Source organism: Coloeus monedula (genome assembly GCF_965178545.1).
Source record: "Coloeus monedula genome assembly, chromosome: 1".
NCBI classification, from domain to species: Eukaryota; Metazoa; Chordata; class Aves; order Passeriformes; family Corvidae; genus Coloeus; species Coloeus monedula.
The window spans coordinates 10,870,064-10,896,200 of NC_138781.1; the positions used below are offsets into that span (position 1 = coordinate 10,870,064).

General features: G+C 41.3%; 1 protein-coding gene across 1 annotated transcript in view; it reads right to left on the reverse strand.

Annotated features, from left to right (window-relative positions):
- The window catches only part of ADARB2 (adenosine deaminase RNA specific B2 (inactive)), a gene marked incomplete at both ends in the record, with an annotated part of 303,563 nt that extends 283,381 nt beyond the window's left edge, over window positions 1–20,182 (reverse strand). Inside the window, one exon of the mRNA XM_082280996.1 lies at window positions 20,083–20,182. Within this exon, the coding sequence (XP_082137122.1) occupies window positions 20,083–20,182 (100 nt within the window). The remainder of the gene's footprint in view (window positions 1–20,082) is intronic.
- Window positions 20,183–26,137: the final 5,955 nt, after the last annotated feature.

Here is a 26,137-nt window from a genome sequence, read left to right on the forward strand (position 1 = left end):
ACAGCCGCCCACTTCCAAATATTGTTCAGTCCATTTAGGAAGAGGAGTCTCTCTGCCTGCGTGTGAGTCCTTTCCTCCCGACTTGCAGCTTTTCCCACAACTGCTTTCGAGGGTCCACTCTTGAAGGTTTTTGGGGTACAATTTTAAGGTTGAGCCGTTCAGAAACAAAAACAGAGGCCCTTCTCCTTCCCTGGGAGCAAAGGGTCTTCATCATCTTCATCTTTAGGACTATCTCTGGGAACATCTCTAGGGACTGAGGTTTTCTTCTTTCCCGTTTGGAGCAAAAGTCCTCATCTGGTTCATCTCTCCCTGTCCAAACTTCTCATGAAATTACAGCTGCGTCAGCATCTGCCTATCTCAGCGCAGGTGCTTTTGCTTACGAGTTGAACACTCCACCCCCCATATCTCTATGAAATTACAATGGGATACTCTGATATATCATAGCTTCACAACAGAATTTCAGCTTTAAGCATCTCCTCTCTCTTCCCTCAGGTTTTCAGCTCTTCAAGCAGTAAAAGGGTTAATCTCACCTCGGCCTTGCAGCTTTGCAGCTGGAGTGTTGAATTTTTCTTATCGCAGTGGAGAGGGGGGAGAGCCGAGCCGCTCCGGCTGCCCACGGCAAGGCAGTGGGGGGGTTCCATGGCTGGAACAGGTCCATGGCTCCTGGATGGCCGTGGCCCGGCCCGGCCTGGCCCAAGCAGGGCCTGGGCTGGTCCCGCTGGCCCCCACACGGGGCCCGCAGCCACCTGTGCCAGCGCCGGAAACGAGAGAGAGCTTGGGGGGGAGTTTGCCTATTCTTAAATGTGGATCACAGAGGTGTTCACAACTTTAAGTGGCTTAGGGAATTGTCCATATTCAAACTGGCCAGCTGATAGGTTCTATCAGTTCCCAGAGAAAACTGTAAGCACCCCTTAGCAAGGACGTCCCTTCCGGGACTATGCTTGCTAACCTATGACAGCATATATATATATATTTATAAAATATATATATACACCAACCTTGTCCCCACCAATAAACAAACCAACATTAAAAAAAAAAAAAAACAAACAAAGCAAAGCAAAAAAAAAAAAAAACAAAAACAAAAAAAAAACCAAACAGAAAAAACCTCAGAACAAAACAGGAACCTACACTAAAAACAAAGCTCCCCAAACCATCACCACAATAAATCCACTGCTGAAGTGCTGGCACCCAACATGAATTGCCAAAGAGGGCAGAGTGAAACAACTTATTTTTTCTATTTCAAACTAGTTGAGGAAGGCTTATCAATTGTATATGTGTTTCCCAGTGGAAAGCTTCCAACCAGCTGTGCAACATGTAAATCAAAACGTGCCTACTTAATAACAAAGGCTTGTTTCCATCAGGATGGACAGATAAATTGCTTTCTGCCTGAGGATAAAGAGGACTGGGCTTTAGGTGTGTAAAAAATGGTAAATACTTCTCTTCTGCTTTTGTTCTTTCCCAGCCAAAAGCATCTTAAGAGAGCCATCTGTTTCATTGCCACAGAAAGAAAAAAAATTAGGGTTACCAGGCTGCCTGTGCTTATTCATCCAATTTTACCTTGAGTTAAATGTTGGAAAACTGTCCCCATTTGGAAAGGTTTTAGTTCTGCCACTGGCTACGATAAAGGCTGCTTTTCTATCCACTGCTTGGCTTGTCTGTCTCTGGGTTTTTTATTTCAGCTAGAATTGCAAAAGAAATTACACTATTCTAGTGTAAAATGAATGGGATTTGCTCATTTTAGTTTATTATCTTCATCTGTTTCTCTCCAATAAAGAAGAGAGAAAAGTCCCACTCATCCTCCTGCCCTCCCCTCACCCCCAGAGAAAGTGGCAATTGTACCATTAAGCCTGGAGTGCTTTACATATGCAAACACAAACACAGTGCTTACAGGAAAGATCTTTCCTATCCATATGTTCATCTCCTTTCCTTTACCTAAAGCAGACGATTACCTCAGCAGCTCAGCTGTGTTATTGAGACATTTCAGCGTGAAATTTGTTTTTCCTCACTGAACTTTAAGCGGAATTTCAAGTGCCAAGTCTCCAAAGCCAAGTGGGGCTATTAAGAGATAATTACTAATTATGCTAATTTGAGAAGTTGTGCTATTTCTTTCCCTGGTCATTTTATCTGCAGCTCTCCTGAGAGAACAGTCCCCATTCAATGTTAATAACCTTTCCAGGCTAAGCATTCAATGGAGGACAGTGTGTCCTAAATTCAGGAATATTTTACGGTTAATCTAGATATGTGCCTGTAAATTAGAAAGAGAAGCAAGTTGCCTAATGCTAATGACTTATGTTATTAATTTTTTGCAGTAGCAGAAATATCTGATTCCTCTCCATTCATATATTGATATAGCTGATGGTTTTATTTTAAATGGAGTGCTCAGTGACTTGAAATATTCAGTATGCCAACAATATTTCTCAGTGATCATTTTCTAATCCTACCTATTGCAAGCTCCCATAATAATAGATTAAAAAAAGGGAAGAGATTTGATTTGCATTTTCTAAATGTCGAATTTATTTTTGCCTTATTTATGTAATGGTATGAAACAGACCTGTTCCAAACTCTTTACACTTTTTTTTTTTCTTTCCTTTTTCTAGACAGTGGTTATTGGATTGATTCCATTATTCTGCAGAGTATGCTGACAGAATATGAGACTTTACTATTTCTTTAAAGAAAATAATGACTTTAGGTTTTATTTGATGTATAATTCCATCCCTGTTTGGTGGCAAAACATAGATATTCTGCACCTTTTATAATTTGTGGAGTGGCAGTAATCAGAGTCTTCTTGACTTGGTTGCCTTCCCAGCACAGAGCTGCTGGGACAGCCCTCATGAGGGGTTGCTGAAATCCTGTTCCTCTGCTCCTTGGAATGGATCTCCCAGGTAAGAACACGTGGTCACAGACAGTGTCCAAGATCAGAGCACTCTCCACCAAGAGCCTGTGGCTGCTCTGATGTGGCCTTGAGGGCCCATTCCTGCAATACCTGGGCTCAGACGCCCCTCCGGATGGGAGGCATGCACACCTAAGGGCAGCTCCTGGTACAGGCTGCAAACCCCAGAAACACTCAGGGGAGGTCAGCAACACCTGAAAGCAGACAGAAAACACACCATGCTGAGGAGGGCAGAGCAGGGCACCAGCAGGCAGGTGAAGACTGTCCCGTCCCCTTGAACCAGCACTAATGGGAACAGGGGCCATGTTTCCACAGTACATTCCTCACTGGAGTTCATCATCCTGCTGGACAGCTTTCTAAGTGGCACTGGCAGGGTTTTAAATGAGCAGGGCTCCACTGAACTCCTTGTCCACAGCCACCAGCTCTGACCCAGCTATCCATGCCTGTGTCCTCAGGGATGCTGGTAAGGAGTCACACAGCAGGACAGGAGCTCTGGCATTGCATGGCAGGGGCTCCAGCATCACAGGCAGCTGCAGTTCCTCCCCATGGCTTGCCAGCTTGCCTGGCCATCTCTAACATCCTGGCTGTGGCCAGGTCAAACTTCTCCAAAATCCCCTCACTGCCATCTGATGGCACCAGCTGGAACCTCCTCTGAAGGCCAGGCCCTGCCCTTGCTGCACATTAGGGCTCCCACAAGAGGATTTTTAGCACAGTTGACCTCTGTGAACACCAGCTGCAGATGCTCTCACAGGAAGGCAATGTCAGTGTGTCGCTGGACCAGGGCTCACATCAGCAGCGTGGTTTAGAGATTCTGGAGCTCCAAAGGAGAGAGCAGAGAACAGGAGACACCCAAAATATTTTCATAGGAATTGAGCTTATATTCTGTATTTTTTTTTTTTGCATTTTGCAGCATCTAGATGCAAACTAGAGACAAGTTCCCCTTCATGCAACCAAAATAAAAATAGAACAGAGTGATAAAAAAACAAAGGATAGCAGCTTCTACTTTAGTTTTTCACTATTTTAAACCCGTATACGCGCCTAAAACCAATAGGTGCATTTTTTAAAAGGCAGAAAATGTAAATATTAAAATCTTGGGCTGCACCTATTTCTGGAAAATGTAATGCACAGCCCTCAGACTCCAGTTCAGTACTCCCAACGTGGGAGTGGGAGGACTGCGTTCACATGAGACATGAATTAGGGCCTAAAAATATGTCCTAGTAATAAAGGAGAAGCTAATTTTAACTTTCAGCATTGCCAGTTTCAGAACAGAGCTTCATTTAGAGGAAATCCATTTTTCAAGTGTGTGAACCTGCCCCCAAAGCCCAGAAAATCAGCATGTTAGACACAGATCTTCCCTGCTGATAGGGCTGGGGGGACCAACAGGACACTACACTCCCACTGCTCTACCAGGGGACATTGAAGAACCATGGTTGTGTGACTTTCTAGAACTGCAGCTCTCACAGGTCTGCGTGAAGACATCCAGCAGAACTGGCTGCTGCTTGGACCATCCTGACCCCAACACTGTAACAGCTCTCTAGCACACACCAAACTGAGTGCCCTGACTGGCACCTGGACAGATGCACACACAGCTCACAGTCTTCTTCATAAAACAGAGTTTTCTGGCCATGGAAAGCATGTGCAGAAGGTGACACAGGCCAGGGTCTCAGGTGCAAGTATCACATCAGCTCTCCCACTGGACGACAGGTTGTTGTATGTGGGGTCTTGCATCTCCCCTAAGTCCTACCAACTCTTGAGCCATTCCATCGTCTAAAGAAACACTTGTTTCAAAATTGAACCTCACCAAGTCACATTAGAGTCATCTGCTCCTTGCTGATACATTACTGTCCAAAGACACTAGCTGAGGGGAACAGCCAGACTCCACCTGTGTGAGAAGAGGTCAATGCATCTGGGAATGCAAAGTTGTAAGTGAATAAACATCTGCAAGAGAGGAGATCTCTAAAAACAGACACAGTCAGAAGAGGAAGATGCTATTTCTCCTGAAAGGCTTCCTGGAATATTTAAAAGTAGTTCTTCGTGGGGAAAGAAATGATTGCTAGAGACTATTTCAAAATACTTCATGGGCTCTGTTGGTCTCAGCCACACTTGCTCTGTGCTCCATGGGAAACTGGCAGGCTGGAGCCACAGCCCCAGAAAGGTGCTTCACATTGCTAATTCTAGCCAAAATGCGGCCTTCTGCACATGTTATTTCTTACTCATGTTTGAAATTACTTTTTAATCTAATACCTACAAAGATCACAGAGAGTTCTGAAAGAAATAAAAAAATCAGTTTAAAAAGTAACTGACATTAGCTGTTTTCTTTCCTCCTCTATTTCCATAATGAAAATATCCATAACTATATTATATTACAGCATCATTCCAAAACATGCACTAACACTATTGCAAAGTGTTTGGAGCTGTTGCAGATTTTGAAAGGCTTAGATTGCATGAATAACAGAAAAGCGTATTTGCAAGAGACCCCAGCAGCTGGGTGGCCCCATCTAATTGATATAAGAAATTATGTATGGGAGAGCCTAAATACACCTCATGGCCCAGTTCAGGCCAAAGACAACACAGTCCTTTGGATGGACATGACACGAGGGTATCAGCTGCAGCAGAAAGGAGAAGCAAACTCAGTTCTGCATAAATTATGTGACACTTGGAGACAGCTCCTTTTGGAGAAAAAAAAAAAACCCTCTGTGTGATGCTACTTGGTGTTTGAGATTGTGACTAGGACAGTAGAAGGGATGAGCAAAGGAATTATTTTATTCGCTGCTCTTCTACCTGTGCTGACGAACATACAATGTGCAGGGAAAATTTCTCTTCCACTATCTCTTCATGCTGTGAGTCAGTGAGGGGGAAGAGAAAGCTTGCCATCCCAATGTTTCCAGCTGGAAATAGGTAATGACAAACAGGTACTTGATCTTCCTTCAATCCCTCAAAATCTTAAGCTCAACTATATAAGAAAACATGCACAGCAAGTGCAGCAGGGAAAATTGCTCCCTGCAGAAGCTATGAGCAAACAGGCTTCACATGGAAATCTTGACAAGGAGTCGAGGAAAGCTCAGACCTGAATGTCTGAAGGAGGATGGTCCTTTCACTGTCACCAGCAGCAGGTACAGATGCAGGTCCCTTAAATGTGATTTTCTGAAAACAACAGATCTTGGCATCTGACTACTGAATGAAAATGTTGGATTTGTTTACTTATTGCAAGTATGCAAATATGTGTATATTTCTATCCCACATCTTTGCAAAGAAAATTTTGAAAATACAAACTGATGAAAGCTCTGCAAAAAGAAACAATTCATCTATCATTGTCTTTTTCCACCCATAGTTTCTTTAAGCAGATTTTTTGAAAAAATGGACATCTGAGGTCCGAAATACTACAAAAACCCACAAGTTTTGGACTCCTTGATTTCTGTATTTCCCCATGGCCCATCTGCATGGATTTATTTTCAGGCTAAGAGCCCAGATGCCCAGATATAGCAGAATGTAACATTTCACTCTTAAACCCCCCAGTTATAATAAAGAACAAACAATAATCATGATGGGTACAAGATGCAAAGAGATTAAATACAAGGCAGATGTTCAATCTTGTCTTTTCAGCTGAGATTATAAATGGTCTGAGCCTAAGAGAAAAATTCAGAGCCTGAAAGAGAAGGTTTGCTAATTAATCAGTTATAATGGTATAGGGGATTAGAGAGCATGATTAAAACACACTGAAAACAAGAAAGACAAAGGAGGATGGCAAAGGGAGTATGGAAACAGCTCTGTCAACAGAGAAACATCCCTACACAAGCAGCTGAAAATGATGCAGCTCAAAAAAAACCTGTGCTTAAGAATTAAAATCCAACTACAACAACAAAAAGACAACGTTATGAACTAAATGAATTCCTGGAAATTTGTTCCAAAGTTTATTTTAAAAAAATACAGGGTTTTAAAAATAAAAACCTCCTTATGAAGCCTAGGACAAAACTTCCACTGAGTCCAGCCTTTTATAGAAATATCTATGTACGTTAAGATAGGTGTTGCTGGAGCACATATTGGCACATTAATATGCATAGTACTAGGGAGTCTGTGCTTAAGTATATAAATAGAAATTGAATATAAACATATGCATTCATAGCTTTGAAGTTCCATTAGTAACAAAACAGCGTGAAGAAATTATTAGCATTTTTACATGATGATTTCTGCCTAAGTCAGATACTGAAGTGCTACTGATACTTACAAGGCATTCAACAGATGGGGGGTCTGGACTACTAACTTCTGTGCTAGGCAAGTGTATTTTTAAACCTCCTTTGACATTAAATTCTGATGCTGTGCTGTAGGAATGTACTAAGGTTCTTCCCTGAGTGTGCAATTTTAACTTCCTCGTTTACTTTATGAAACTCTAATTTGGCAATGATCCACTACTGCTAGTGCCAGTTAGCATAAACCCAATCCCTATAAAAACCATCACCAAGACCAATCTGTGCTGAAGACAAAGGGACCGCCCATATGAAAATGTCCTATGGGATGAAGGTCCCATAAGATATAGGGCCTTGTGCTCCTCACAAAAACAGATTCCCATGTAATACGGTAGGATAATGCTCCTATACTGTTCATCTTGATTCTGCTCTCAATCTTTCTCTTTTTTCTAGTGGAAACAAGAAAGGGAATTGTGCTTTAGTTCACAAATTCTCAACAATGCTGATGCATACGTATTTGCTGTAATATTACCTACTCAACTGAAATTAATCTATAATCTTAGTGATGAAAGTGGATATTATACAAGTGAAGATAGAAGAATAATTTCTAGTTCGCTTCTAGTTTTGGAAAATGAATGCAATAAAGTGATACCCTGCTAGAAATACCTTTGCTTACCATTTACGCAATTTTAAGATATATTACTAAGGTAGCATTTATTTGCGTGGTTTATTGCTTGCCCTGAGAGACCTGCATTTGTTTAAGTATGAACTTATTCTAGATTTAAAACTGTAAGGGCAAACTAATGTAAAAACATAATGAAATCACCTTCAAATCTTCTTACGTTCTCACTTTTTATACAAAATTATTTTCATCACAAAAATAATCCCCCAAATTTGTCTGAGATTATTCCAGCAAATCCCATGCCCAACAAATCCTAAAACATGCTCCACCTGTTAGTGAAACTATCATAGTAATCGTCTGGGCTTTTATCTAATGAATATGCATTACAGCAGTCAAAACAAATTCTATCTTAATCTATATTACTGGGGAAAGTTTCTGAAACAAGCTGTTACAGGGAAATTTATATAAAATGTTGTCAACATTCAGCAGAGACAAGCTGCCTGCTAGAAAGGGCAGATGGAAATAGTTTCCTATGTTTGGTCAGGAAGATGTATTTTTGCTACCCTTAAGCCATGCTTTTGGCCAGAGGTGTGCTGGGAGCATCACATCCCCTGGTGCCTTTAGCGTGCCTGCCCGCCTGCACCGCACCTCCCTGCAGAGCCTGAGCCGACCATGACTGAGAAGTCTTTTTGCCATGTGGGTTTCTGTGAGTCATCATCTCTTCCACAATGCACAAACTCACTGACACCTGTTGGGGCATGGGGAAATGACTGATGGAAATTCAGCTGACTGCCTGCACAAGGGCTGTGTGTGACTGCACCTGCAGGCAGGTGTGTGCCTGACACCAGCAGGTGCAACAGTATCATATGGGGCAAACCAGCAACAGGAAAGGTACTGGAAACCAAGATTAACAAGATTTATAAAATTAACCAAGATTAACAAGCCACTCTTTTCAATCAACTGCCTGCCTATGATGCACACACTGCTTTTGCTATAACAGCCATTAAAAGAACAGTCTCAGCCTCTTATCTTGACTTTTTGCTGTCTCCCATTTCTGCCTAAACATCACAGGACCCAACTTTATGTGCCAGTGTCAGAGAAATGTTTAGTCAGCTCAGGAACTGGTAGCAAGATCAGTTTAGATATGCTAAGACAGAACAAGCCCTAAGAAATAGATGCTGTAATTAAGTGCATTATACATTTTTTTGTATACAGAAAATTTTTACAAAGATTATAGTAACTTCTTAACCAGTTTCTGATTCCACAGAAAAACCTAAGCACCAGCACATTTGTATGCAGATCTTGTTACTTATTATTTACTGCTTTTCTGAGCAGCAATGGAATGACTGAAGAAGTGATTTTTCTGAACCAAGGCCATATGTTACCCCAAAGACCTTTGATGATATATTGGTCCTATCCAGGCACCAATCTCATATATGCTTTCCTTTTCATAATTTGTATGAATAACAGCTGCTTCAATAGGTGAGGATACAAACAAGGGAAGTAAGATAGAAAAAAGAAGGGGGGGAAAGAGATAGGTGTTTTGGTAAATAAGAAACAAATTCAGGAAGTGCAAATATGTGGATTTTCAGGGTTACATATACTTTTATTTTAGGAGTGATTTTTTGGAACCTTTGAGATTATCTTGATTGAGATGGCTTCTGTAGTGTTTAATTCATGCTCCTGTTAAAACAGCACTCTACAAGACCCAAACCATGTAATTTGTTGCTGCTTGGTTTCAGTTAATTTCAGAGACAATTCTTTTGAGGCAAAATTAAGATACCGCATAAGAATTAGATTTTTTTTTTAAGTTTCTTTTTTCAAACTTTATGAATTACTTTCCTGGACTCAGAAATGAGTGTTTGGTTCTTTTTTCATCTTAAGAATTGTCTGCCACATTTTAATCAAAGAATTATTGTTAAAGAATTATTGTTAAAGACTAGAGTGAATTTAGAGTGGTTTTAGCTAAAGTGGAATAGTCTTTTGGTCTTCTGAGGAGCTTGTGAATAAACAAAATTGATGAACTACAGGCAAGGTACAAATGTAGGGACTGTTACTATGATTTTTAATGGAAATGAAAGTGATGAAATTTAGAGATTAGCATTTAATCCTTCTGAAATTAAGTGATGCATCTAAAAGGATAAATCTCATTTTTAAAAAAATGAATTTGTAAGTTTCAATGAATTTCATAAGCAAATTCTTGTAGCATCAGAAGGAAGTAATGTATATTACAAAACTGGAGTTACTGTGGTTATTCTGCAGACTTGCCCACAATGCGCTGCTTAATACTGAAGAAAGAGCTGCCTTTTAAATGTAAACTTTGCTACTCAGAAACCTCACTCCCAGCACACATAACAAACCATTCTGGGAGAAATCGAAAGCCCTCCAGAAACTGAAGAGCAAACGTGATTTAGCGTGATTCTGATTCAAAGAAGAATCAGACCCCATGCCTTTGTTTACATACAAACTAGGTAAGTAAATACAAAGCCCTCTCCTTTCCAACACCACCAGGCGGAACTGCTTTGCCATGCCCTGCACAGGCTGCCCTGCAGGCAGGGATTACACCTGCTCCTGCTGCCAGCACCGATGCCGGCATGCAGCCTGGCACACTGCTCACCTTGGAACGAGCAGCTCCCAGGGACCTGCTATGGCACACAGGCACTTCGCAGTGATAAACCCAAGCAGTGTGATCCAACTGCAGCTGTGACACAGCTGCAGCAAGGACTGGTACAAACCAGAGCCAGGTTCGTTGGACACTTGAAGCTAGAGTGACAGACTCCTGAATTCCTACCTCTCGCAAATCAATCCTGCACCAGATTAACTGGTCTGACTCAATTTCCCTCTCGTAAACTGGGCAAATGTGGCCTGTCTGTCTATGAGAGTTAAAAACAACTTTTCATAAGTAGTTTGAGCATGTTCCTAGCATGATTACACTGATGTGTTTTTATTAACTCTGGGCAATAAGAGACCTTGCTGTCTGGGATGAGTTGGAATTACCTGAGGAGAAGGATCATCTTACCATTGTCAGGAAAAAATAGTCCAATGTGCCTTACATCATAAAAGTACAAATTTAATAAGGAATTCACTGTTAGCCTTCAGGAAAATCTGGCAAAACATCTTTGTCTATGGCTTCTTACCACACTTAAGCAGAATGTATTACTTGGCTTAAAAATGTGCCAGGGTTAACCAATCTATAAAGCAGCGTTCCGTTAACCTACTTCTATTACAAACCAGACTTCTAACTGCGAAAGACTGTTTCACTTCTGACTACTCAAAACCAGTGTATATATTTTTAAATCCCCAAGTTTTTTGACACTTAATTACCATCTTCTGGTAACTGGTCCTGTTTGTAACTTACTGCCTGTTTTTACCTTGCAGTTCACACCTTGTGCTGTAGCAAGAAAATATTTCAAAATTCTTCTTCTTTTTTTTTTTTTAACAAAATGAATGCAGACATAAAGTCTCTTTTTAAAAGAACATAAGAGGGTACAAGTTAACCTAGAAAGACTAGCTTTTGACTTGTTCTGGCAGAACTGAAATGCTTCACATTTATCCTTGAACACTCTTGTTGTATATTCCCTCTTCTTCCCATGTAGGAAATTTAAAGGATTCTCACAGTGAAACATTTTTATTAAAAAAAACCCCACCAAACAAAAAGCCACCAAAAAACCATAGCATTAAATGTCTTGTGCTCATGGATTTCAGTTGAACGCACAAGAAGTGCTGTTTGCAGGCACAGCACCAGTTAAAGCAATTCTCTGTTACACAGCTGTAAAAACTGATCATCATAGGCATAAACTGCAAACAAGTCAAGTATCTTGATTTTAGAAACAACAGATTTTACAACAGACACGCATCAGATGCTTTACCATAAATAAATGATAAACATGGGTTAATCAATAATCTTTGAAGCAGTAGCAAGTGGAAGAAACCTGCTGTCAGTGATATAAAAGAATATTCCCTTTTTTGTACTGTTTCTTTTAAACTCCTAAATCCACAAGCAGCAAGAGCTGAGCTCCAATTTAATTACTGTCTGCACTGCTCAACAACGAGGCAATGCCGACCACTGCAGCCTGCTTCCCAAAATCACCATTTATATGGATGTGTAAATAGCAACTCATGATTGACATGAGGAAGGGAAATTACAACCTGGAAATCAGCTAATGAAAGTCAACTTTGAGTAAGTTTTGCTCAAGAAGCCATGGCCATTTTGTCTGGTGATTTGCAGCAGGGCTGCTGGCATGGATGTAATATGGAGCATGAGCTCAAAGTTGGCTTCTGCTCTGTTAGTCCTTTCATAGGATTCAGCTGGAGAAAGATAAGCACACAAAAAAACTTAAGACAAAATCCACTTTTTTGGTAAACATTTGGGGTTTCCTGACATAAGAATTATGGGCTCCTGCATAAGCACCTCTCTTCACCATGCTGAATTACTTATCTACTCAAAAAACATACCTACACAAAAGGAATGTAGAAATACACTAGAAAGTCTGGCTTATAAGAAGTATCTTTCACTTCTTTATTTCTCACTCTAAAAAAAAAAAAAAAAAATCATACTCGTGCAGTTGTGCCTTTGTGATTTGTCTGTAAGATGACTGTTATTGCATAGAGAAAAGAACACACACAAATACTATGAGAATTTTTATACATATATTTTTAAAATTACAAATTCTTACAGGATGGATGGATGAATGTGAATAAACACAAATGATATAAGTGTATTTTGTTTTTACATCACTAAACAAAATACTTTAATGGAATATAAAAATCCTTCATATAATTTGAACTCTACAGGCTTTAAGACCCTTTGTCTAATACAAGTTGAAGTTTATTACAGTCATTCACTCCATACAGATAGACAATGATATTTCACACAAAAATGTATATATGTACCTATATATTAAGGCACAGAATGAATGTATGTAGCAACACAGTTCTGCTCCCCTGACTGATACTGAGAAGTTTCAATTTCAATTTTAATCTAAATAGGGGCAGCAGAATTGGGCCTTATACAAAGGTAACACATTATTACAGTTGGCTTGATAGCCATCATTTTACATTTGTTAAATCCCACTATTTAAGGAATAAATAGCCATTTCACAGTCTCCGAGAAGTGGCAAGAAGCAAGCAATTGCATAAAATCAGTTGTGTGTAAATCTCTAAGAAGATGGAGATAAAATATCTGTCAAATTCTTATTTCTTCCCACACTTCCCAGCAGCTTTAACTCTTCTCGCTGATGTTTCATTAGCATTTAGAGAAAGGTGATTCTGTTAATAATTCTGAGCACCATTTCTCTTGCAAGGAACAAAAAATGAAATGGGGGAAAAAAGAGTCACACTTTACCATGAAGTATTTTGCTGATATCTACTTATTGCTCATTCCTCATTCCATACCACACAAAAATGCCACCAGCACGTAGTGCAGGTTTCAGAAACAGCACTCACAAGTGGCACAACTCCAAAATCAGACACAGGAGTTGGTTTAGCATTGAGACCAAACCCGAACCCAGCAAAACACTTTCACAAACACAGATTAGTTTGCAGGGGTAACCCCTTATAACACAATATTCATCTGATGTTGATGGACTGACAGTCACACCAGTACCTGTGGGGTTTTTCTGCTTAACAAATCATCATGTGTTTGTAAAATTTGTTTTCACCCCCTTTTATTCCATCCTTTTGTTCCTTTTTTTCACGAAAATAACAAATGGGTGGGGTGAATAAATTTTTATTGTAATCATCCTAACCTCACTACAGCATCAAAGTAAGAGACTAGGAATCAGTCTGAATTTTAGTCTATTTTTATAAATACCATGAAGGGTGTTGAGTGGGAACAGAGAGGAAGGAGACTTAAAAAGCTGTCAGGAATATTCCAAGGAAATGTGCCTGCCTTCCTCCCAGCTGTGTTGCTGGTTTTGGGAGGCACACGGCAGAGGGACGCGCGTCGCCACGGCTGCGAAGCCGAGCAGAAAGACACCTCCTGAACCGCTGCCACTCCACGGCTTCAGCTGGGGAAACAGGAGAGTGCAAAAAGCCTCACAACGCACAGGAGTGATTAAATTGCCTACAAATCACCTTTCCACCTAATCCAAGCAAGTCAGGAGTCAGATAATTTCCTGAAAAAGAGGATTCATATCTCATATTAAAAAAATTAAATCCTTCTTAATGTATCCTACATAAAGCCAAAGCCTACAGTCACTGAAGTGAGCATCAAACTTAGTATCATGAGTCTCAGCTGGGCTAATCAAATACCTCAGACTCCCTATAAATAAGTTTTGTTTTTTCATACACTGAATTAACAAATTTCCCAGGCAAGCTACATACAGTCTCAATATAAAAAGTCTTTCCACTCCTATTAGACATGCTGAAATTTTCCTTCCTTAAAGGCCTCTGTCTTAGTAAATAAAAAAATCAGGAATAAATTAGAGTAGCCTGTTTACCTTTTTAATAATCTTTTTTTCTTTAGTATGATTTTACTGTATCCTTTCTTATGTTTTTCTCCAAAGTAAACTATATAAATCTTATCAATTTTCCTCTACTGAAATTTTACACATCTCTAATCCCTTTTGCCATATGTCTCTGAATCCTCACTGTTTCTAGTACACATTTGGGAGCTAGAACAGCCAGAACGAAAGAGAATATACTCAGTGAAAACACACCTTTCATTCATTAACGTCATGGTAATATCTTCAATATTAGCTGTCCTGCTCTTTACGCACTCTGCCCTGCTCCGTGCTTCCCTTGTTATCACGCTTTGCTTAGCAGAGATTTTCATTAAACCAGCCATGGCGATGTCCAGTCCTTACTCTGGAGTGTGTATTGTCAATTCAGGGTACAAAAATACATCCTCGTATTTCAAATCTGCTGTAAGAAGCAAGAAATTCGAGACTGATTGAACGACAATAACTCCATCCATTTAATGCTTTCTGTTAAAGCATTAAATTTGCCTATTTTATGACTCAGGGAGGGTTGCCTATTAGTATGGGTTGACAAGCTGCTTCCGCCAGTTAACAAAGCAGTGTTTTTAATATGTTATATATCACAATATGCTGTTAAAACTCCTCTGGGTTGGCTGCTTTGTTTCAAATTCATACACCGGGGAACAAAGGTCAGCCACAGCAGAAAGGTAAGCGCTTCGTTTTACCACTGGAACTTACATAATTTGCAGGCAGAACAAGCTGTTTTACACAGCAAACGTCAGGTTCATCACAGATGCCTTGAGAATGATCTATCTACTGATGCATATCAGCCTTTTTTGCCTGGATAACTAATCACTTACACGGGGAAAAAACGGTAAACTGCCTGAAAGGTTGTAGAGATAGTTAGCTGTAAACACAGGGATCAATTCAGGTTCATTACTACTCACAAAACCTACACAATATTGGCCAGCAGTAATTCAAAAGTAGTACAATTAACAGAGATCAGACAGATATCCTCATGTTCGCTTTTTTGAGACTTGCTAACCTTATAAGGCATTACAAGAACAAAGTTTGCACAGACCTTTAGTAACTTCGATATTTCACAAGGCAATTTCATCTGACCTTTAATTTTTAGTGCAGCATTTTCCATTTGTAGGGTATCACTTCAGAAAGGGCTGCCTTTTAGTATTTTAAAAACTCCATTAATACTACTTAAACTGGAACTTGTAAGCAAAGCTGTCGCCTTACGGGAGACTTTTCCTACACAAATCACCAAGGAGAAGCTACAAAATTTTAAGCAGTAAGAAGCAATTTCCAACAGTAGGATTCTTTGCCACTAGCTTTGTATGTCTGTGTATTGCCACTGAGGAAAGCAAAACATCTGACATCTGTGTTCAGAAGCGTAAAAATTACAATATATGCTATTGTTCATGTGAGATGTGGTCAATATTCATACCAGTGCTTTTTCTACTTACATAATTAATACTTTGAGATAAAGCTGAAATATTTTGTTCTCTTTGAAAGTAAAATACACCATTTTATTGTCCTCACAATTACATGCTGTTGCTAGGAAGTTACAAGTCTGCTATAACCTAATCATCTGCTATTTAGATATGGACTCATGAATCCCATATTTTTATTCTAAATTTAAGTTCAGTCATGGTAGCTAATGTCCTTGATGCTATCTCAAATTGCTGTCATTACATGGATCACTAGAAGTTGGAGGTAATAGTAAAAAAGAAAAGAAAAAAGAAAGCTACCAAATTAGATGATGGATAAAGGTTTAATCAATTTAATTTTATCACCAAATCCATTCCCTTCCTCTCGAGCTGTCAGGGCACGAGATAAGCGGAACACGTCCTGAAGCACAACACAATCCCTTTGTGAGGAAGGAGTTGTGTCCCTGAACCTCGCCAAGATGAAACACGCTCATTTATTACTTTGGCATTGCAGGATGATGAAGAACCAAGCTGGTTTCCTCCCTTCATCTTCAGCACAATCTTTCTATTTCATTAATTTTTCATGGAATTTCATTTCACAATCGTTTTGCCTCTCTCACCCACTTGCTGCCCTTATTTAGTTTATTCTGTCAACTTTTATTTCATGTCCCATTGTATCAGCAGCAACCCTGGCCATGGCTTTCTACCACATCAGAAATACCTGATCCCCTCCTGCTTCCAGTAATTAACTTCATTCAGTAGCCCTAGAAAATGGCATTGCAAATAAGGTGGCATATTTGTTGTCTTACACTGGAAAATAACTCAGAAGGGTTATCTTTCCGATCCCCTATTTCATACTTACCTTCTGTGTGTTGATTTCTAAGAAGTTGCTGGAGGCTGCTGAAGTGTGGCCTTTTTAGTATTATCAGTAAATAGCAATTCTGCTTTTGTTTGGTCTACTTGTAATGACTTATCTGGGAAAACAAGCCTTCTTTTCAAAATCTGTACCACAGGCTATGAAATCAGCACAAGCCGTGCTGAGTTCTGCCAGTACTCTGCCATATTCCAGAGCCCTGAGAAAACACAAGAACCCACAAACACAGTAACTGCCTACTAAACCCTAAAATTTTAAAATGGTTTTCTCTAAATCAATAGGCGTAATTTTCTATCCTCTGGTCATTTTATACATACTGATAAAAAAAGCCCCCAACAACTCAAAACAACCAGAGAGAGAAATATAAAATATCTATTACTGCTGCCACATGAAATTAGTATGCAGATAATCTGTCAAGCATCCATATTTATTTTTCATTAGATCTTTGAAAAATTAAGGTATTTACTTCTTACTGAGAGTTATCATACTTTTCTAAATGACAATGGAAATATTTCTACCTATACCAATCACTCTGAATATCCACATTTTAACTTTTTAACACACATCCTGCATAGAGTGTAAAACTGAATAAAATCACCCTGTAAATATATGCTTGCAATATAATATTCATTGCATAGACATTTATTGTTAAGGCAGGATCTTTTTACTAAAAGGGTTGCTGGATTTCATAAGCATGAAAATAAGATGCATGCAAATTAATTATTGGACGATGATATTGTACCCTGGAATCATATCAGTGTCCTACACTTTTCAGTGCTTGATTTGCATATATGGAAATTCTCTCTCTGATTCTTACTAGATATGTTTTTTATTGGTTTTTTTAGGCTAAATGCACAAGGAAATTCAGCTATTCAGAGAATGCTGTTTGCTCTCCTTGCTTGAACTTGCTTTCTGCCCCCAAGAAACTCCTAAAACAGAGCATCCAGGTATAAAAGAAATGGAGTGAAGTGCTATACCCACAAACACAAATTTATAATTCACACTAAGCAGAGCAAAAAGATGGCTGAAAACATGTAAAGTAAAACAGAAGGGGATACGCAACACTATTAAATAGAGAATAGTAATTGTTTCTACTGCTGTACATTCCTAGATATTCTATTAGGCAATGTCTAAACCTGGTTTTAAGCACAGCTCATATGTAACGTGTAATAAAATGCAGTAAGTTGTATAAATAATTTTCTGAGTCCACCTCCTTAACGAGTAGGGATGTGACAGAAATTCATTTCCTTGCTTTGTCTAATACTTAATTTAAATTTAAGACTATAGTGAATTTCTTTGTCTATTCGTGTCCATAGGTATCCCAGTGTATGGATGTGTAAACATGTGTCTAGTTACAGACTTTAAAGCAGCTACTAAAAGCATTCCCACTACAAACAACAAGATATGTGTTGGAGAATAGTTAAAAGCAAGTGTCTTTGGTTTAACTCTCTGCAAAGACTTTCTCACAATCCATTAAACAGATAAAACCTGCAAAATAGTGGAGCCCACTAATAATTCTCATAAAAATCCAGTAATTTAAAAGCCGAAGAAACATTTTCTTGACTCGTTTCCTGAATAGTCTGTTAAGCAAAACCTTCTTATTAGATACCATAAAAATAATTTAAAAAGCAGAAATAGATGGTCACTAAATAAAATAGCATAATAGTAAAATCCAACAGGTTTTATACTGGGCATGCCTTAAGTTACAGGAAATTTTTGGCCAGCAGGATTTTACAGGAATATGTGTTTTTGTGAATACTGTGATTACAAAGAAAGGAAAAACAAAATCATACGAACACAGGTCTGTAATTAGTATACTAACCAACTAAATTATTTGAAAAGTGGTTGCAAATAGCACATTTGGAAGAATAAAAAAAGAACACTTCAAGTGCACATTCTTATTGATGTTGGTCAGTTAAGCACTTTCTAGAATGCCATCCACCTCCAGCTGTGCATTCTGCAAATAGCTGTCAGCTACCAAGTTATTGTTGAGCAAGTTTTCATGGTTTTTTTAAAGACATTCAACTTCCACCTTGTTTTGGCGAAACAAAGCAAAAAAAGGATGCATCAGAAAAGTCTTATTGAAAGACTCTAACTTTTGTCTGCTCTTAAAAACAAAATTAAACCAAGTACCTTCCCTCCATTGCATAGATTAATGGATTACTCTTTTCTCCTGGCCGAGTCCAGGTCGCTAAAGCTAGGCTAAGTTTGCAAATCTGTAGAAAAGTAGTTTTGCTAGAACAAATCAGCATAAAAAAGCCTGCAGAGCACAACTTGATTACAGGGAAATTTAAAGAGAACTGAATATATGAGCTCTCCTTTCTGAGTGTTTTAAAATTTCTTCTGTAACACCAAGTAAAAGGCAGCCTTTCTCACCAGGTGTTATAACCTGCTAAAAACCCAGAGTAACAAGTTGAGGTTGCACATCTACTCGAAATCCTGATATATCTGCATGTCTCTTGTTTCTACTTGTGTGCAGGTCACTATTTGTTACTTTGATTTTGAATATAGAGAGTTAACAGATGAAAGTTAAAATAGTGACAATCAAATGACACAGTCTTGCATTTAGCATTTGACCCGTTTTTACCAGCTACCATACAAAAGCTACTTAGACACCTTTCTAAAAAGTTATCAAATACTGCATTTACTGACTTCAACATAATCAATAATTAAGAGACACTTAGCTAATAGCACCAACAAATTAGGTTTTCTAGAATCAGAAGGAGAAACAGCGTGTCCAGAGCATTAGCTTGAGAGCTAGCCGACTAAAACTTGTGTGAGTACCACACAGAGATGACAATTACAGGTTAGATTATATTCACTGCTTGGACAAGCACTCGGACTTCGCATCTCTGCAGTTGAATGCGTTGCAGCTGGGCATCTCTGGCACTCTGCGCCTCTTATCAGTTTATTTTACTTTATAGTCCTCACAGCCGGTTAACTTCGTCTTTTTCAGGCAAAACATCAAAAATCAGGCGGTAGTGTGTCATCCCCTCTACAGGGAAAGCAAGACAGCCTTGCGAAGAGCAGCTATCTAGGGCATATTCCCTGTTCGCAATGACATCCTGTAGCTTCACTTTTCCTGCTTACGGCAATCAGCGCCTTCCTAACCAGGGTTCGCTTAGGGACGGGGAACAGCACCAAGACAGAAAAACTTGGCGGACCTTGTCTAGAAGAGGAGAGGAACGGTAGTTTGGAGGGCGCGACAGCCCCGGGGGGCTCCGCGCCGCGCTCGGCCCGGGCAGCGGCACCTCCTGCCCGCGGGCACGGGCGGGCACCGGGCCGCGGGGGAGGCGGCGGGCATCGCGGGCCGGGGCTGCCGGAGCCCCGGGACAACCCCGCTGCACAGCGCTGCCCGGACGGGGCCTGCCGAGCCCCCACCCCCGCCGCACCCCCGTGGGTTCAGCCCCGGCCCGGCACAACGCAGGGAGGGCAGCGAGCTGTGCCCGGCCGCGGGGACAGCGACGGCCGCTCCCGTCCCCGGCTGGCCCCGAGGAAGGCACCGCCCGCCCCGCCCCGGCCGTCGGGGCAGCGCAGGGCTGCGGCCGGCGAGCGCCGGGCACTGACAATAGAGCTGCGAGCAGCCGATGCTGTGCAGGTGGCAGGCGGACAGAGTGGGAAAATAAAACAACAAGAAAATGACATCTCTCTTACCTTTCCTCTTTGATCTCCTCCTCCTCCTTCTCTTGGACTTGCATCTCAGCTGCCCGCTCGGCCCTCCCGACGCCCTGCCGCTGCCCAGGACGGATGTCATGCCGGTACCTCAGCGAGCAGCACCGCGCCGACGTGTTCTTCGCCCGTGGAGTTTCTCCTCGTTCTGGAGGCGGCTTTTATAGGGCGGTGGGTCGGGCCGGCGGGGCTGTGCCGGGGCTGTGCCGGGGCTGTGCCCGGGCTCCGTTCGGCGCTGCCGCCGCGCAAGGGTCGCGCCTCCGCCCCGACGTGCCGGGCCCGGCCGGGGCGATGCCCGGGGGCGCCGCCGCGGCTCTGCCGGCCCCGCGCCCACTTTTTGCACCTCTGCGAGTTGCTGGGCACCGGCCGCTTTGAAGCCGATGGTGCGGGGGTGGGGGGGGGCGAGGGGGGCGGATTTGCTGCTGCAAAGTCTCCCGCAGCCCAATCGCTCCCGCCGCCCGGCGCTGACATCAGCTCCGCCAGCCCTCGCCCCCAAACTCCGCTCCCCCGGGGCTGCCGGCTGTGCCCAGCTCGCGGGAGAAAGCGAGGGAGAATGGCCCCGTAGGGAATAAAAACATCCTGCCGCCTCGTCTGGGAGAAGCCGGAGGGGCAGCTCGCAAGAAGGGAGGCTGCACGGAGGATTTCAAGCCTTTTTTTTTTTTTTTTTTTTTTGTCTGCTTTAAACCATGTGGACACTGAACACTCCGCTTCCACGTACACAGAAATGCTTCTGCTGTCCTCCCCAACCACGCAGTTATTAACTAGTTCACTAATTGCAATGCTTGTTATTCCCAGTGAAAGAATATGAGTTACTGTTGAAGGATCCCTGTGTCAACAAACCTTATGCAAGAGGATAAGTGTAGCGATTCTCCTTGAATCTCCAGTTATTTTTAAGGTACGTGCTCTGTTACATTCACGATCAAGGGCAAAAGCTCTGTGAAAAGAGGAGTGTGTTGTCGCTCAGACTCACACATTAACACTCTGCAGTGCCTCATTTAGGCAACTGTGCAATTAAAGTGTCGGGAGCAGAGGGGCTTTTACAGAGAGGAAAGATGACAACAGCAATCCTCTGAAAAGCTTGACTACAAAGCATTACATGTTCGTTACAAAAAGCCAGGGTACACAACAGATAAGATACTGCTTCAAGTTACGAGGGACCAGGCGCTTCTGTGCTCTACTGTCCTTACGCATTATCTCATTTAAAAACACGTATCTGGAAACCTAGGTAGTGACTGGAAAATGGAAGAATATCAAGAAAAAATATGTTAAATAATGAATGTCATCATTAGTGCCTACTGCACTTGCAGTTGGCTGAAGGAGCACAGCAAACCCCTGTTTATCAGAACTCCTTTAATCTAAAACTTCCTCTTGTTGGAATGTAGGTTACCTGGCTCCTGCTGCTAACCACTTCCAGTGCAACCCTCCCAGCTATTAGAAACCCTCTGTGTTTGGCTGGTATATAGGCCTCTGTAATTTTTGGAGGCGGCAGACCTACATGTTACAGATTTTCCAATTAAATAAACAAAACCACTTCCATAAAAGTCTCTAAAGGTGCTCATTAAACAAGGATACGGATAACTCAGGTGTGCCAAGATGATGTCACCTCTTGGACCCTCTATGCTCCACGAAGCAGGTCGCATATGGTAAGAAGGCCCCATGTACCCTCACTTTCAGCTATGTGGCACAGCACAAAGCTCAGGGGAAAACTGCCCTCCCATCTCAACAGCTGAGGTGAGGTAAGCGAGCCTGAGAATCCAGACCTGCATTGCTTGAATGTCAGATATAGTTCAGGAAACTCTGCATGAAAGTAGGTTCTTGCCTAGTTTTTACAGGTACTGGCAGAGCTGCTTTACAACATACACATCACACCCAAACTGCTACATAGCTTAAGTAAACATCTCTTTAAAGTGCTTCTGTCTATTTCAGGGATAAAACTTGTCTGCAGGAAAACAGAGAGGCAATCAGTAATTTTTATTTTCAGCTTCAGCCTTCAACCATTCTCCCCTTTTCCTTCTGATTTCTGTTGTTCTGACCACAGCTGACTCTCATCTATTAATGTGGCAAAAACTTGTATGTGAAGTAGTTACTGCTGCAGCAAAACACAACTGCATGTTCAACTGTACATCAAAGTTCTGACCAGTCTGGAACTTAAGTCACTTAGTTTAGAAGCCAGATTTAGAAAACTGTCTTCTGTATTTCGGTACCAATCTGTTTTCTCTACATTATGGATCTAAAAGAGAAGCTAGATCCAATTAGAAGGAAAAGGAGCATCCTGGGACATTCATTCATTTTTAGGAGTGGCTTCAAGCTCAGCACATTAAATTTTCTGAAGGCTTTATTTCTGATAATATTTTGTTAACACAGTCTCAAAATGACTGGAACCTAACATGTTAAGAAGACAGGCTGGCATTGCCAGTCCCTAGAGAAGGCATGCTACCAAGCCAACCTGAAAAGCCACCAATTCTCAGAAACTATTATTCAGTGATAACAGATTCATGAACTGCTTTATATTTCTAGGCACAGTTCTAAGAAAGTATCAGCAAGGCAACATTAGCAATGATGGATCTATACTGGTGATATGGCTCCCTCCTAGGCTGGTTTGAGGATTGGAGAAGGCATGAAGACAGCTGAAGTCATGCTGGTGGAAGATTTCCGCTTGGCCACAAGGAGATGTGAAAGGCAGTCTTTGTTTATACTGTCCAGCTACAAGGTCAGTAAAATTCCTTAAATGTTCTGTGTTTATTCCTCTTGTTCCCTGCAATGGAAGTAGTTGGCTTCTCCACCCAATGAAGTGCCCTGTTTCAACAGCCTGTTTTAACTTAAATGCAAGGTTACCAGTCCCACTCAACTGGGTCTGTCTCTTCACTCAGAAAAACATGTAAATGTTTTCAAGAACTTTGTTAGAGTGACATAAACTCAAACTAGGAAATACAAAACCAGTATCAATGAGGTGGGAAAAAAACTAAATTATAAAATAATACCATCTCTCTCAGTTATGTGCTTATGTCTACCATTAGCCAATGCACTTGACAGTTTTATCATCCCACAGAAATTATGGCTGTTCCTCAGTGCCCCAGTAAAGATTGTTAGTGGTGTTCCATGCTCCTTTTGGTTGAGTAAAGCAGTTTAGGATTTTTTCATCTCCATGAGCCAACAACCTGTGGTTGTTATGATTATTATCTTCAAACTGAAGTAATTCAGACTGTTCTTTATTATCTTCAAACTGAAGTAATTCAGACAGTTTTAAAGGCGTAACTTCACACACCTTGACTTACAGCCTGCGAAGAAATGCACGTCACACCAATGCACACTCACCTACTCAGGCCTAGGTGAGTCAGCCAGGTAGGAGAGTTTAAGGTGTAAATCCTGATGTGAATGCCTCTTCCCTGTGCTGTCTGGGAGCTGTGAGTCCTCTTGTGAACCCATTGCAACTACTGATCCCAGCCAGTACATCAAAAACCTCTGTTCCCGTTCTTGTGAGATAGACAGGTCTCTCTCAGTGCTTGAGGTACCCAAGCAAGAAGTCCAAGCTTTGCAGGATTTGTGACAATTCACTTCACTCAGGTTCTCCCAAAAGAGGAGAGCTGAAGGGCAGTCCAAATAGTTTATTAACTGGAAGACTGATGGTGACTATGAGAGTATAATGGGGAAAGAGAGTGTGAAGCTGGGTGCCAGGTTGCACACCTTAATTATGCATTACCATTTAAATTTCCATGCCTAAGCAATATAGTGTAGAATTAGTAAGCAACAGAAATGGAAAAAAATTAAAATGGATGAATAAAAAAGGCAGTCCACCCTTATTTCAGCTAAGGACTTCAGATGAGCAACTTTAGGAAAAAAATCTTTTGGACAGTTATCCGAATCTGAATTCTAGGTCCACAGGTATTATGAGTGGCCAGTACTTTTTCTATACCAACACATTTAGATGAAGTAGAATAAATATGAGATCAATTTTTTTCTTTCTCCCTCTGTTTTTTAAAATTTGGAGTGGCTTGATTTTCAGTGGCATGATAATATAAAAATTGCAGGTGAAAGAATTTAAATAAATGCTATATTGAACTTGCAGAAATGCAAATATGTAAAATGATGTTGAGCATCTAAGATGTCTCAGGGAATGCCCCACATGAATGTTGCAGCATTTGCAGGGAGTGGTCGGCTCAGAGCAAAAGGGTCCTGCTGAGCAGCACAGCAAGTGGGAGAGACAAGCTCCAGACTCTGCACTTCCCAGAATATGCACAAACCCTTGAAGAAGAGACCATCTGGCTGCCTTATTCCACAGTTTGCAGCTGCACTGTCCCTTTCCTAAGGAGCTATGGATACTGCAAGTAGCAGGCCACAGTAGAGATTTTTGCAATTCACTTCTTGGGAGAAGATATGCCCTGTAGGCTCCTGAGAGGGGACACGGATGCAGTAGCCACCATATATTTTTCTCATCTCCTCTCCATCCCGTTTCTGTTTGATTTTGCTTCCACCTGCCTGTGTAGGTAGAGAAAAAAAAAAGGCCCTTAGAATTTGGAAGATAAAAGATGCTCAAGGGCATTAAAGCAGGACATGAACGCAATCGTGTGGCTGTGCAGGTGAGACTCCAGAGCCTTCTGCCGCAAAATGCCTGCACTAATCCACTCTTGCCCTACTTACAAGGAGCTGTCAGTGTGGTTATTTGCAGCAAAAACCACTTTAGCTTTGGGGCCAAACATCACAGGGTGGTGATGAAGCAATGAGGGTAGGGACCCATATTCAGTGTATCAAGTTTGTCAGAAAAATACCTCACTGCAGGCAGGTCCTCCTGTCTGCTTTGCATATTCTTGCACATGAAATATCTCAGGCTGGGTAACACTGTGGTATTGCATAGCTGGAGGTTAAGGCAATGCTAAAAGGATTTGCACCCTCACTAAACTGCAACAGAACTGAAGGGATCTGGGATTCTGTGTTCTCTGCTGTGGAAAGTCACAGCAGCCAAGTTTCATGTCCCACAGGAGAAGCTTCCCCTCTCCCCCTCATTTCTTCAAGACCCCATATCTAGTCTGATGGAGGTTCACTGCAACATGCCAACAGTAGGCGATGTACATCTCCCTGATGAGCATGAGGTAAACATTAGCTGCTTAGACAATAGTCTCTTTAATGGGGAAAATACCTGGATGCCAAAGACTGCAAGTCATTGTAATTAGTAAGCCTGTATATGCCACACAAACCAGCAGCAGTCACTGGAGATGAAACAAAACTTTCTGAAAGATGTTTGTATAGGCATACTAGAACATAATTCAGCAGCTCTGACTCTTGAGGGGAGTAGAGATACAGCTCATCACCAGAAACAGTTTTGATTTTAATAGTGTTTCCTGTGTTTGTAGTAAGCTGAACCAAAATGTGGAATGAAAATGTCCCAAAAACAGAGATGTCTGAAACCTCATTCTGTCATCAGATGTTTCAATCCCAGCCCAGACTGGTCATAGACAGTTTGTTCATATGAGATTAACTTGTTCACTGACCTTCTGCAAGGACCCCGTTATACATGTTTCTTTCTGTGCCCAGTATCCCAATCCACTTTCTTCAACCGCTTGGAAAGGCATCAAGTTGTAACAGATTAATTTGTTATTACCAATAATTTATTATTATTAGTTTATTATATTTCTTATTACTGTTATTCTTTTAAAATAGTAATTCTCTGATATTGAAATGCTGAAAAAACCTTTTTGTCCTCTACATCCTTTGAATATAACCTTTAAAACAAAGAGTCTGCTGGGGGAAAGCCCCCCGTGCTGCAGAATGATGGTGCAGAGCACCCTTGGACAGAGGAGAGGGGCACCTCATCAGCCCTTGGTGGGGCAGGGGTGAAGTGTCACTGGTGGGTCTGCAGCCCACCCAATGCCTTGGCTGCAAGGAATTCCCAAGAGGCTGAACCACGGCATCACCCTCATCACACAGTTGCCTCAGGCTGGGAAATCGGGCACCTGAGAAGAGAATTCCCAAAACAGTTCGTTTCTCTGTGCTGACAGATTTTTCATCGGTAAAATACAGATGCAAATACTTACGTCAGGGGATT